The sequence below is a fragment of the Lissotriton vulgaris genome, chromosome 8, assembly GCF_964263255.1.
Source record: "Lissotriton vulgaris chromosome 8, aLisVul1.2, whole genome shotgun sequence".
In the NCBI taxonomy this organism is placed as follows: domain Eukaryota; kingdom Metazoa; phylum Chordata; class Amphibia; order Caudata; family Salamandridae; genus Lissotriton; species Lissotriton vulgaris.
In genome coordinates, this window is record NC_141696.1 from 61,172,695 (window position 1) to 61,186,633 (window position 13,939).

Here is a 13,939-nt window from a genome sequence, read left to right on the forward strand (position 1 = left end):
AGAGCGATCAGAGAGAAAGGATCCAAGCCAAGCAATGGCTTTCCCTAAAACCTCTAAGCTAGAAAGCCGCTGAAGTAGGATTTTATGGTTTACAGTGTCGAAGGAAGCACTAAGATCAAGGAGGATTATAGCGGCCGATCCTCCCTGGTCTAAGATCTTCCTTGCCTCCTCCGTCACTGCCACCAACGCAGTTTCGGTCCCATGCACGAGATGAGATCCTGTCTGAGAAAGGTCAAGCAGGTGGTTAGTCTCAAGGAACTCTACTAATACCTTGTTGGCATATTTTTCCAAGATCTTGCTCAACCAAGGGAGCAGGGAAATTGGACGATAATTGCTAGGATTTCCCTGGTCTAAATTAGGTTTTTTGAGAAGGGCCTTAACCATGGCACACTTCCAGGAAGGCGGGACAGAGCTTGTAAATAGCGCAGCATTAGTTAAGTTGAGTATAGTTGGAAGGAGATTGTGGGTAGTTGAAGCAGAGTACGCGGAGGGGCTGGATCGTTAGGGGAGCCTAATTTCACCTGGCGCAAAATAGGTTCTAATGTAGTAAGGTTGAGAGCAGGAAAAGACTAGAGGATAGCCCGAGATTGTATATCTAATACAGAGGGTATGGTCAGCAGAGAATCAGTTGGAATAGGGGGAAAGAGGTATAGATATTTTGAATCTTTTGAAAAAAGAACTCGGCCAGATTGTTACAGCGGGCCTGTATATTAGTGGGGTAGATGGCTTTTCTGGAAGCTTAAGGAGGGTTCTCGCAATGCGATAAATCTCTTTTGGTTTAGAAGCTGCTGTGTTGATTTTTCCTTCAATGAAGGTTGATTGTGCCAGTTTATTTTCGTTTTTATAAGTTCTGAGCATTTCTCTATATGCAGTTTTCCTGGAGGGGGAGTAATCCAATCTCCATTTTCTTTCTAATCCAGTCTAATCTAATTGTAGTCTAGTTGTGTTGCTGTATACAGTATTTGTTAGTGAAATGCTTAATTGAATAAGCTAGTCTAGCAAGGGCTTACGTCCTGCTCATGAGGCCCTCTGGTTGGGACATGTTCTTTACAGGGGCCTTTGTATATGACTTGATGGGACAGGCCTTGCTGTGTGTACAGGTAGTAATGTGCCTCATGCAGTCAGCATAGTCAAATTGATGGAGAAGCTTTTAATAGCAAAATAAACTAGATTAGTCCACTTATTCTTATAGAAGAATGAACTTCAAAATGCGTTGTCGGATAGCAGCAGAAGATGGTTTGTACCGGTGGGAATATAAAGCATGGTGAGTGGGATCTGCAGAGGGCCCAATGCCATCTTTTCCAGAGTCCCTGTTACATATGCACCGATGACTGTAGACCAAGGCGAGTCATGTAGTAAAAGGTGGGTCAGTCATTTCAATGCGCTAATGACTGCCTACGGATGAGGTGATTTATTTAGTAGAAGGTGGGTCAGTCGTACTATGACGATGACTGCATACCGAGGTAAATTGTGCAGCAGAAGGTGGAGGTCAGTCATTACACTGCACTTGGTTATCTGACGGTAAGGTTGCACTTTCCTGGAGTTCTCTTCTTACAATAGTCCTCAAGCTGCTGCGAAAAAGCATTTGTATCCTGTGTGTGATATTGTACGGGAGGTAGGAGAGAGAACTCTAAAGCAAAATAATAAATCCTATTTAATCTCATTCTTTGCTCCCCTTCCTGCTTATTGCGCGGTTAACATGTTTTCTTTCTCTTTCCTCATCCGACCCATTTTTCTTACCCTCTTCTTACCTCCTTATTGGTGTTTTAATTTTTTCTTAATGTTTCTCATCTTCTGCCCTCCTTTTTCTCCCTTTCCCTACCATTTGGCTCCTCCTTTCCTTGTACCCTAGCTGACCTGGACGGGATTCGGTCATGGGGAGAGGTTCGATGATGGCGAGCTTTGGAAAGTAAGCTTGGTTTTTCATTTTGTGTTATATACCTACACTGTAATGATTTGAGATGAATGCAGGAGTAGGCCCTCTGCTTTACCCAATCTGAAACCAGCAGTCACCAAGATCCATTTTTGAGCTCAAAAACGTTTACACTGCTCTCTTAATACTTTTCGGTATATTCAGCTCCTGGTATTCCCATTATGGCCCAGAGTTTTCTGCAGCCCCAGGTTGGGCAGATGCATGCCCACCTCACCGGGTCTTCCCAACTCCCAGGATGGGTCGAAATCCACCCACATCACCAGGACATCTCCACTTCCGGAATCCTGCCCACCTCACCAGGTCTTCTCCACTCCCATGATGGACCGAAGCCCGCCCACCTCACTGGGTCTTCTCCACTCCCAGGAAGGGCTGAAGCCCTCCCACTTCACCAGGTCTTCTCCACTCCCATGATGGGTCGAAACCCACCCCCATCACTGGGACATTTCCACTTCCAGAAGCCTGCCCAGCTAACCAGGGCTTCTCCAATCCCAGGATCGGCCGAAGCCCGCCCAACTCACTGGGTCTTCTCCACTCCCAGGATGTGCCTAAGCCCACCCACCTACTAACCAGGTCTTCTCCACTCCCAGGAAGGGCTGAAGCAAGCCCACCGCACTGAAGGCTTGATCAACAAAGGACCTCGGCACTCGTGGCGGAGACCCAGCAGTCGTGGGGGAGTTTCCACACTCGGGGAGAGTGGGGGGTGGAGAGAATCTCTGCAATGAGAATTTACATTGCAGACATTCCGCCGAGTGCTGAGACTCCCTCACGACTGTGGGGCCTCTGCCACAAGTGCCGAGGCCCTATGCGAATCAGGCCCTGGGTCTTCTGTACTCCTAGGATGGGCCAAAGCTCACCCACCTTACCGGGTCTTCTCCACTCGCAGGAGTCTTTGTTACTCATGCTTACCTGGAGCACACTGTTAGTTTCCATTGTTACTGTGCAGCACAGTGACTGGTACCTTCCCTATCTTGTTTCCTTGGGAACATAAGTAGTAAATAACCTCAGGTTTGTTAATGTCCACATTGCACTATGAGTTGGCTTATGTCTGCCCTCAGATTCTGTGATCTTCTGAGTGTGTGTGAGCATGTGTATGATAGATGAACAGTCAGGGGCTATTCACACCTGGGATGGGCGCCGTCAGACCTATCACAACGTTCATCCCATTGTGCTGTCTGGAGGTCTATGGGTGGTTGTCAGTTTGTCTGAGTGGATGGGATGTGCAGAGTGCCATCAAGCCATGAGCTGACAGTCATTAATTTACATAAACACACAGCCTATGCCTTTCTACATACCTGTGATCCTGCACATGCATACTCTTGCGATTATTTCTGTCTAAGACATATTGTGTGCACGCTCCACCTCGTGAATCTTCATTCATGGTCATAATAGCTTAGCACAGTTTGAAAATACACCAAACTGAGCACAGAGGGATTAATGCACTCTTAGTACAGCCTGAAATAAACTGTTTCCACACTTGATGCTTCAGCCCAGTCAACCTTAGGTCTTCAGACCTGAAACATGCTTCCTGAGTTTTATGTACATTTCTCCCCTGCAGGAACTGCAGTCGGAAGAGGTGATCTCCGAGCCAAGCCAGAAGGAGCTGGAAGAAGCTACATTACGTTACGCGTCACTGAGCATCAGGTGAGGATGGCGGACACCACCACTTACAGAAAGACCAGATTATTTATTTAACCTCTTTATGGCTTTGAGGGTGTGTTTTCATAAACAAGCAAATAAGCACCTGCAAAAAATGGCGGGGATGACCGGATGCCGATGTGTTGGAGGGATAGCACAACTGAGCGCCGCTTGGAGAGACGTAAACCCCTTGCGTAGCCTGCCAAAAGAACCCTCTTGTCTAATGGCTTTCAGACCTGTGATGTCCACAGTCTGCCCTATAGCTACTGTACATTTATCCCACCATGACATCTGGATGAGTACACATGTTTGGTTAGCCTATCGGCGAGGGAATGATTGTACAGAGAGCCCGTTTAGGATTTGAGAGTGGAACCAAACTGATGAGAATCAGTAATTTATTGGCAGGGTGAATGTCTTGCAGTGACAATTCAGTAGAGAAGAATGTAAAACAATTCCCATCGCAAAGTGTAAAAAGTTGTATAGAAGGCAGTGCAGTCAAAGCATTGATGGGTGGAGAATGTACGCTCAGTCCATCCGATGGTGACACTGGATTTGTCACGTCCTTCAGACTAGAAGAGATGTATTTCAGAGCCCATTCCCCAGGCTAGCATGAAGGTTTGCAGTGATGAGCGTTTAGTCCACTTAGAGGGTGAAATACTTATTAACTCTTAGATCCTTTGGAGAAAATGGGGACAATGCCATCCATCCATCACTAGATAGAGATTTGAGTGATTGTTTAGTAACTTTCAGAATTGATGGATGTTCCCGGAAATGTCCAATGTCTATATACTTGTTCATTCCAAAAGACAGTAGAAAAGTTGGGCCTGCTCGTAATTTGTTTTGTTATAGCTGATAAAAACATAATTCATTAAAATCTAAAAACACATTGAAACAAATACAATTTCGGAATAAAAATATAAAACCCTTTCATAAACACAAAGTAGCTAGTGCATGACATTTCACAATATTGTGTTCATAGATACATTTGCATGTTCAGTGACCGGTTTCTCTCAAATATGTATTGAACAATGACATATATAATGCACGGTTCTCTTAAGCAAATCTTTATGCGTCTAAAATAGGTGAACGGTGTCTATAAAACTAAAGAACAGGTCAAAGGAATCTACTTCCCGCTCAGAAAAGTAGCCAACAGGCTCCCCATGTCCTTTTGTGTGTAAGTCTTCTCCTGGCCCCAAACCATTAACCCATGCAAGTGGTTTAATCATAAGGACACAGAATCTGCTCTGAACTTGTGCTACACATGCCCCCAACCCCATGGGACACAATGAGTAGCATTGTTTGGGCTGTTTTAAGGTCCTAACTGCAGTCCATTTAGCATATCCCAATTGAAATGTTTGCTTGAGGGTCTTTGTTTGAATATAGAATTTCCATTTAGCATAGGATCCTATTTCTGACTAACCTGTAGCTTGGCTTGGCTTCAATGTAGACGGTGGTATTAGAAGCTGACGGTTGTTGCACATGAACCAACCCCATGTTCACTGCCTCTTGCAGCTTCTCGCTTTCCTATATACTGGAGTCACCATGCACCCTGTTGCACTTTTGCTCCCCACTAACAGAGTTCCTCTACTTTTGCCAGACACTTTCCTCTTCTCTGCATGGTTTCTGAGAGTCTGAACCGTTGACTGTTTGAGTTTCCCACAGTTACAAAGACAGAGGGCTCAGAGGGTGTACGAGTAATAGCCTGTCTATCATTGGGAGACTTATTTCCTCATCAGCTCGCTGTCCTTTCATACTCGCTCATCTGCCTGCATCTACACTCTTTAATCTTTAATTGTTAGCCTGGGTGCCAGAGAAAAATAACCGAAGGAATAGCTGAGCAGTCAGGTGCTGTGGTTCTGTACCTCAGCAAAGGGCACTCTGTCTTCCCAGTTTATACCAGCAGGCCCGACTGTTGTTTTTTATACCAGGACTGACATCCCACATGTAGAATGGTGCAGTGTGGGTTAAAGCATTGCGATGGTGAGTGATTTGTACTGCTAGTGGGATGCGGTAGAGTTTGGGTGTAAAAATTGGCTAAATATTAGAGGGTCTTATTTGGCCTGGGACGCGGTGTGTATGAGTGATCATCTTTTACAAAATGTCATTGTTTGCACACAGTATACTGTCATCTTTCAAAAATATTTTTTTTTCTAGTTCTGTACAGTCCAAAGATGAAGACAAGCAGCCACTACTGGGCAACGATCAGGAAACAAATTCAAAGGTACACAGAAGAGTGTGATGGCAGGAAGTGGGTTGTGTTTTTGTTGTCCTAATGGCAGGGTGATAGATACCGATTTGAAAGAGGAGAGTTTGAACTAAAGTGGTGCAAGAACTGTGGCGTCTGGGAAAAGAGAAGCAAATACATTTTAAAGTGTTACCGCTTTGTATGATAGGTCATTTTCCTCACCCATAGCAATCCAGCCTTTCCCGAAGATTTTATTCAAGATAGCAATATGCAATGGTGATATCTAAGCAAATAGTGATATCTAAGCAATAAAACATCCTATCTGATAGACTACAAGCCGCAGATTCCTTAACGTAGAATTATCCCCAGGCGTGAGACTTGATCCGGAATTCTTTTGCCACAGCATCCCAGTTACAGCATCCCAGTTTTTTTCCTTTTCCGCGCGTCTGATTTGTGTTCCGGGCCTGTTTAAGCCTTTTCCTTTACTATTGTGTGTTATCTGTGTTGAACAGTGTGCGAATGCCTTCTGACTGTAAGACTTGCTCGTCGTGTGGACGCCTTATGTCGGCGACGGACCCTCACCTCATTTGCATGTGGTATTTGAGGGAAGATCACGGCTCCACTGATTGCGAGGCGTGCCAACAGTTGAAGCCGAAGTCGCGGTGGGAGCGCCGGATAATACTGCTCTCGGCTTGTCTATCCAGGTCGGCTTCATCACCTCGATCAGATTCTGCGTAAGGTTTTCGTAGTAACCATTGTCGTCCTCATCCCTCTCCTTGCCGCACGAGCTTCGCTCCCCGGTGGGTAACTATCACAGTTCGTCCCCAGGGGCTGGTTTCCGGCCTGTTGGGGGCGTGGCCTCTCCACAGGTGATGCGGCCCCGCGTTTCGTCCCCCAATCCACTGTTTCCCTGTGAGGGGGCGTCGAAAGCCCAGATGGAGACATATGAGGCAGCTTTGCAGGCCTCGCTGGCTTCTCCTCGTTCCCCTCCTGGGACGTCGGCGGATCTCTTGCGTTGTGCGGGCCCTCCGTGGCGTCGCCGGCGACTCCGGCCCTGGCGCCGACTGGCTCGGCGCCAGGCTTGGAGGATGTGGTGCCGTTGGGGTGCGGCCCTTCGGGATCCCTCCTTCGGACCACAGCGCCTCTGCCTCGACCCAAACTCCCGCAGGAGTCCCTGTGGTGTCGCGGAAGGTCGCCTGGGCTCGGGTCGCATCCCGAGCCCTTCTCGGCCCTCTGGACAGGCGGCGGCCTTGTCTACAGCCGCGGTGACGCCGCTATGGCGCCGGCAGCTGCTGGCCATGGCGGCGCCACAGGGGTCGGCGAACCCCCCTTGCCCCTTGGGTAGAGTCTGGAAGGGGACCCCTCGCCCCTTTTCCGGGCCCCTCTCCTCCCTCCACGCAGTTTGCTGCCTCGTCGGAGGTAGAGTCTGAGGTTGAGTTGGCCTTGGCATCGCCACATGGGTCGGCAGACCCCCTACTTCCCATTCGGGGTCGAGGCTGGCAGAGAGCACTTTTTTACTCCCCGGGTCCTTCTTGTCCCTCCACGCAGGCGGCTGCCTCATTGAAGGTCAAGTCGGCGCCATTCCGGCGCCATCCCTTGGCCACTTCGGCTCCGGCCCAGCCCTGGTCCCCGGCGCTGTGTGGCGTGAAGGATGCCTGTCCGGAGTCTTTTTTGGCACCAGATGGTGATGAAGTCCTACCTCAGGCTGCGGACTCTACGGCGTCGGACAGGCGTCTAGTCGCGGATTCGTCTTCGGACGCCCCTCTACTCCGGAGGTTGGGCACCTGTTGGTGTCATCCTCACCGGAGACCGACCGCCGCTTGGTGGCTTTTTCACTGACGTCATCAAAAGGCAGCTTCCCGCCGTTACTGAGGCCGTGGTTTTCACCGCAGGAGCAACAGGTCCCCCACTCCTGGGTCCCTCGTTCTACTTTTCAGACCTGGCCTTTGCCAGCCCCGATTGGCTCCAGGGACGGCCGCCTTAGTTTGCAGCCCTCGACCACGGAGGAGCTGCTTTCTCCAGCGCAGGACCCTACGAAGGCAGGTGCGGCCTTCGCTCGCGCAGTGTCCACAGCTGTGGGTATTTTGCGCATGAGTGATCCGGTTGCTCATTTCCCTGCAGATCATCTTCTGGAGGTTCTGTACCAGGGCTCTGGCGTAAGGGAGCTGTTGCTTCCCTTTGAGGGTTCGCTCCTTTCTCCCCTGATGGGGACTTGGGGGCGTCCCGCCACAGGGTACCCGGTGCCCCAACACCTTCAGCACCACACCTCCCAGCACCGCGTGTCCCAGCGTGTCTTTCCCTCCACCCCTCTGCCTCCAGCCCACTTTTGAGGACTGCCTTTCACTCCCTGCCACCACTGTTGGCTCCACCATCACTGGAGGCACGCTGGCTGGACTCTTGGAGACTCAACATGTTCGCCTTCACCAGCGCTGCTCTGCGGGCCCTTAACACTGTGTGTGTTGGCTAGGGCCACCTCTTGTTTGTGGGACACAGATGAGTCCTTGGGGTCTGCCGCTTCACTGGAGGCTGCTCAGATTGACTTGCGGCACCATGCGTTGGATGGCCGGCCGCCATACTTTGCTCCGGGACATTGTGTTCCCGGAAAATGTTAGGAAACGGCTGGTTGATCTTCCCAGCGATGGCACTCTGTTATTCCGTGCCCCGGCAGACCCTGCCATCCAGAGGTTCTTGGCAGGGCTTTGACCTCCTCCTCCTCCTCCTTCTATCCCCCCTCAGTGAATGTTGTTTATCTGGTTCCTGGACATACTCCTCCTTTTGGGCAAGTCGCCCTTGTTGTTCTGTGTGTTTTATGGCCACTCAAGTCCACCTTGCTGAGACTGTGGCTTTGTTGGCTGCTGGATGGCCCTTTTTTGACTGTGTGTTTTTGCTTGAGTTATCTGCACAAATTGGCCCTGAGATTAGGTCTTCTGTTTTTCTCTTTGCTGCTTGATAAGCCTTCTGCGTTTTTTTTTCCCCATGGCTCTTTTGGTTGTCCTCCGCTGCAAAAGTTTCTTCCAAAAAGGGTTCCCATGTCTTGGGACTTAACGTACCCTATGTGGGGTAGTGGTAGCTGTTGTATAGCTTGCTCTGTGCTAGGAAGTTGTAGTCGCCTTCGGGCCTCTGCTCTCCATGGCGTCTATGTATGTTGCAGATGCGATTCCCTTGCTGGATTGGCATGCCTTGGTGGCGCCCAGGGTGTCCTTTTTCGGGGTCGCTGTGCTGTTCACCAGGTTTGGCCTGCTGTCTGCGGCCTGGCATCGTGGCTCTGGTTTTGCTTCTTTAGGTCGTGTGCACGGACCCCTGGCTGAGGTGTGTCTGGGCTCTTCCTCACCTTCATGCTTCCTGTCCTGGTGACTGAGATGGTTTTGTGTTTTTCCTGCTTTCAGGCGTAGCCTGCCCGGTCTTCCTGGGGGCCCGGGCTATTCTTCCTGCTTCCGACTGCTTATTGCTGTCAGCGCCACTCTGTCTAGTCTGTTGACTTCTGACTGGTGGGCTCGCCTTCTTTTACCTCGTCTCCTTGGGCCCTGTAGGCTATTCTTCCTATTGCCTTCTGGCTGTGATGGGCTCGGCTGCCCTCTTCACTGGGAGTGTTCCCGGTGGGGGGGCTTGCCTTTGCTCTACCTCTTCTCCTTGGAGTCTCTAGGTTGCCCTTTCTTCTCGGTGCTCCTCTTCCTTGCCTTGGTCTTGGGTGGAGGTCATGTTGCCTTGTATGGGCGAGTTACTTACCTTCGGCAACCATGTATCTGGTAGAGACGATTCTAGCCGCAGATTCCTTCATGGCCCACCCTTCCTCCCCGTTCTGCGAGGACCCTTTGCTTGGTCTTTTGCATTTGCCTCCCTGTGGGTGGCTGTGTCTTCTGTGAGTGCCTTCTTTCCCTCTTTCGGACAGGCTGTTCGTCCTGTTTATTCCTTTTCCTCCCCTTTTGGCACATGGGAGGTTGTTTATAGGTACTGCTTTGTCCTATGCTCTGGTTGCTCCAGGTTAGGGCCTACCTTCGAATCCGCCCCTCTCCCCACCCTCCCCCCTTTGGTTACTGGGTTTCTGGCCCTTATGCTATCCTCTAGGTGGGGGTCTTTTGGATGTCCCTTGTTCCTTATGGGGGTTGTTATACTCTGTGTTGGGGCTGTCTTGGAGAGTTGTCGTTCCTTGTTTGTCTTTCACCGGTATCCCTTCCTTGTTATTGGTCGGGGTTGTAGTCCTGCCAAATGCTATCATGACATTTTTACATAGGTTCTTTGTCTCCGGAGGAGAGCTATCTCCGTACTGGGAGGGTTGCTGCTCAGGGCTGTGCTCTGTTTATTCTTTTCCCTTCCTTTGGGTACTGCATTGCCTGGCACTGCTCCTTATGGTGGTGTTCCTCACCACTTTCTTTTCAGATTTTCTGCTTTTTCGCACACTGTTCTCATACTCCCAGAGTTTCGTCTGATGGCTCTGCGTTGTGGCGCGGAAAAGTTCCCAGAAGAAAACGGACGTAGGCTCTCCGGGGTGGGACTTATGTGACCTTGCTGATGTCACGTACGCGGACGTTGCTTGAGCGGAGTCGCGTGATGCCGTCCCCCCGGCACGCAGGGATGCTGTGGCAAAAGAATTCCGGATTCATTCTCACGCCTGGGGATAATTCGACGTTAAGGAATCTACGGCTAGAATCGTCTCTACCAAATACATAGTTACCGAAGGTAAGTAACTCGTACGACAATGCTATTCAATAAAAGGGGTCACCCCTTCAAATAAGTCTCTGCCTTTACATTTGGGCACAGATAAAAAGCCTAATCCTAAAAACCCCATCCCTCAAACAAGGCGCCCACCCACTACAAAAACGTCTTGAGTACTCCACGTGGCATGGTAGCCAGTACCTGGTTGAGGGAGCGCAGGCTAATTATAATGATGATACAGCTGGACACTTTGGGACGGTGGTGGAATGTTTACAACATGTCCCTCTAGGTGCTTTGAAGGAGGAGTCAGGTGGTTGTTTTGCACAACCCATCTGGTAGTCAACATTTTACAGTGTTAGGGGTACCTACTGACTGGGACATTTAAAGCAGAAAAGCAGGCATTATGACCAGCAGGTGTCACTGGTAACTGTTAGTTTATGGTTAGTATGATGCCTTGTTTGATTGGCAGCGTCTCAGGAACCAGAAAACATGGGTTATTTCCAACAGTTCTGTTACTGGGTAACACTCCTCTGGCGAATAGATCACATGCCCAGAGATTGAAGACCAGATGTCTTTCTGTCCAGCTGGATGCTAACGGAGGTGAGTACAATCACAGTACAGGCATGGAGCGAGTGGTGATGGAACAGGCTCAATGTCTATCTAGCCAGAACTGTAGGTGCATGAATGCAGAAACTGATTTTATTTTCATTCATTTATTATTGTAGGACTCTGTTTTGACGGACTGTTACACTTGTCTATTTGATAGAGGCTTCTAGCCACAGATTCCGTACCTTAGAATTCCCCCCAGGCGAAAGATTTTCGAGCATTACCCCTGGTGCCGTTCGGCATCCGTGTGGCCTTGCTGTCGCCGGAAGTGACATGTGCGATACCTAAATAGGTGCCTTCATGGTGTATTTACGTCCTTTCTTTCCTTTCCACGCCAGATAGCGCTGATCTGCTCTGAGCTACCCCTCAGGTCACTTTTTAACTGGCTTGTTTTGATCTTTTGTCAACCTTTTTTTGATATTTTTGTCCTGTGTGAAATACATCACCCAAGAAACAGTCTGGTTTTAAACAATGTGGGGGATGTCACAGGCAAATGTTGGTGGCTAATCCCCACTAGTGGTGCTTGGACAGGACCACGATTCCAAGACCTGCAAAGACTGTCGCGCAATGCACCCCAAGGCGGTGAGGTAGCAGCCCCTCAAGCTCATCGTCACACGAGGTTCTGTTTGTGCGGGAGGTCCCAGAACTGTTTGTGGAGCCCGGCCTTACTTTAGTCATCTCATTCCATGTCGTCTGGAAAGTCTGTTCAGTCCCACAAGCATAAAATATCAAAGAGGACTTCGACTTTGCCATGTCCGTTGAAGTCTTCCCACTAGAATCAAGAGCGTCAGCACACCAAGCCCCACAATTCCCCAGAACCTGAACCTAGATCCGCTTTGCACTTCCCTGATTTTCCTGGAGTGAACCCCGCCCAACTTAGAGTTTTATGAGGCCATGTTGCTCATATTTGGGTGGCCACCCCCTCCAGTGGGACCCCATGGGCTTGGGAGGTGCCCACTGGATCCATGTCGGCGGGTTCGTCTTCAGCTCCAGTCGAGCTCCAATGTTCCCTTACTGGATACAAAATGGTTCAGTTGGCAAGAACTTCCTCTATGCCCGCTCCAGTGCCAACCCCCTTAGACCTCCATCATTATTCATGTCTCCGACATGGAGCCAGAGTGGCGTCGTCGACTCCCAAGCAGATTGCGATCATGCCTCCCAGAGCCGAACCAGTGCCTAACTTATTTGACAACAATGGTTCCAGGAAAAAGACAACTGTTTCATAAATAATAAATATGAAAAATGTCACGAGAATAAAGTGAAAAGTGAGGTGCCCACTCAAAGATTAAAAAATATAATGAATTATTATTCTAAGCTGATTTCACACAAAACATAAAGACCACATAAGCAATGAAATGTTTATTGCTGCTCAACTTATTACACACAATTACTTTTAGACAGTACATAGTGTGTTACAAATAAAACAAGCATTGGCAAAGCCAATAGGACTATCCTTTGGGACCTTATAAGTGTTTAGCTATGCAAAAGTTGATGTTGTTGGAACAAGGATATTGTGCTGGATAACTAAACACTTATAAGGTCCCATAGGCGAGACCTATTGGCTATGCCAGTGCTTGTTTTTAGGTTGAGCGTTAGCGAAGGACCTATTGTCAGCGGTTTCGGGGGAATCTGAGACAGCGTTCGGGCACGCGCCTCTGCTGTCTCAGATTTCTCGAGGGCGCACACGGCGCCGTGCACATCCCCTGCCTCATATTCGCAGCCTCTCTCAATCACACACAGCCACACTCACGCATGCGCGCACACACACATACACCCACGAAGGCACAATGCATCGGGACACACATATACACACGCACAGCTAACAGACACACAGACACACATATACATACACACGCACAGCTACACACGCGCGCGCCCCCCCCAAACTCCCCAAACCATTCAACAACTGATTCAAATATGTTCTCTCAATGTTTCAAGCTTTATTACAAATGTCACAAAAAGATGTAAATATTTCGCTTCTGTTCTTGGTTTTTCGTCACAATAAAATACAATGAACATAATCTTCACAAAAGTTATTTACAAAAGCTATTGCCATTATAAATTACAGTAACTTTTATTTAAGTATTCATTATTACAAAAAAAACCTATTTTTATTTGTAATATCAATACATTAAGTCTCATAAATACAACACATATTGCATTACAAATGCTATAGGTGTCATATTTGCGAAAGTTAAAACTATTGGCATTGTAAATGTAATTTTGCTATTTTCAAAACCAACACATAAATACAAAATTTGTCATTTACAATACCAATAGCTCAAACTTTCCTAATGCGAGACCTATTGCATTGCAACTGCTTGTTTTCTTTGTGTTTGCCCACCCAGCTCACCTTGGCAAATGAAAAAAAAACAGAGACTGTGTCATTTTGCAGACCCGTGCATTGATGGTCGTGTTGAGCATGCCTACTAAATGATGTAGATAGCCGCATGATAGGCTTTTTTCCTCCTTATTTAGCCAAGGTCCACAAAGCATGGCTAAAGAACCTCGATCAAGCTACTGTCTCAAAGGCAAGCCCTATAGGCTTTACCAAGGCTTGTTTTTACTTGGTTCAGGTTTTGCACTCATCCGTTTGGTCAATGTGTTGATTTGGCAGCAGATGTTGCGCTGTGTTTTTTGCTTGCGTGTTTTGAATAATTAAAAAATTTTTTTTAATCTCCTACATAATCGCGTTTCTGACCTGAAAAGCAAAACCATGCTTTCTCTATAAGAACAAAAAAAACAATGGGAATAGGTTTGCTCCGTGGCTTGCCCTGGTGCCTACCGTCAGTTTGCATCGGATCTAGTTCCCTAGGCTACATTTCATATGCAAGATCAAGCACGCAAAAAGAAAAAAACACAAGCATTGGCATAGCCAATAGGTCTCGCCTTTGGGACCTTATTAGTGTTTAGCCATGCAGCACTTG

At 48.4% G+C, this 13,939-nt stretch overlaps 1 protein-coding gene across 5 annotated transcripts in view; it reads left to right on the forward strand.

Moving 5' to 3' along the window:
* Nucleotides 1-13,939, forward strand: part of APBB1 (amyloid beta precursor protein binding family B member 1) — a 465,162-nt gene that overhangs the window by 286,188 nt on the left and 165,035 nt on the right. For all 5 annotated transcript variants that reach the window (XM_086933711.1, XM_086933712.1, XM_086933715.1 and 2 more), the window contains 3 exons: nucleotides 1,853-1,909; nucleotides 3,489-3,574; nucleotides 5,723-5,789. In XM_086933711.1, coding sequence (XP_086789837.1) covers nucleotides 1,853-1,909; nucleotides 3,489-3,574; nucleotides 5,723-5,789 — 210 coding nt within the window. The remainder of the gene's footprint in view (nucleotides 1-1,852; nucleotides 1,910-3,488; nucleotides 3,575-5,722; nucleotides 5,790-13,939) is intronic.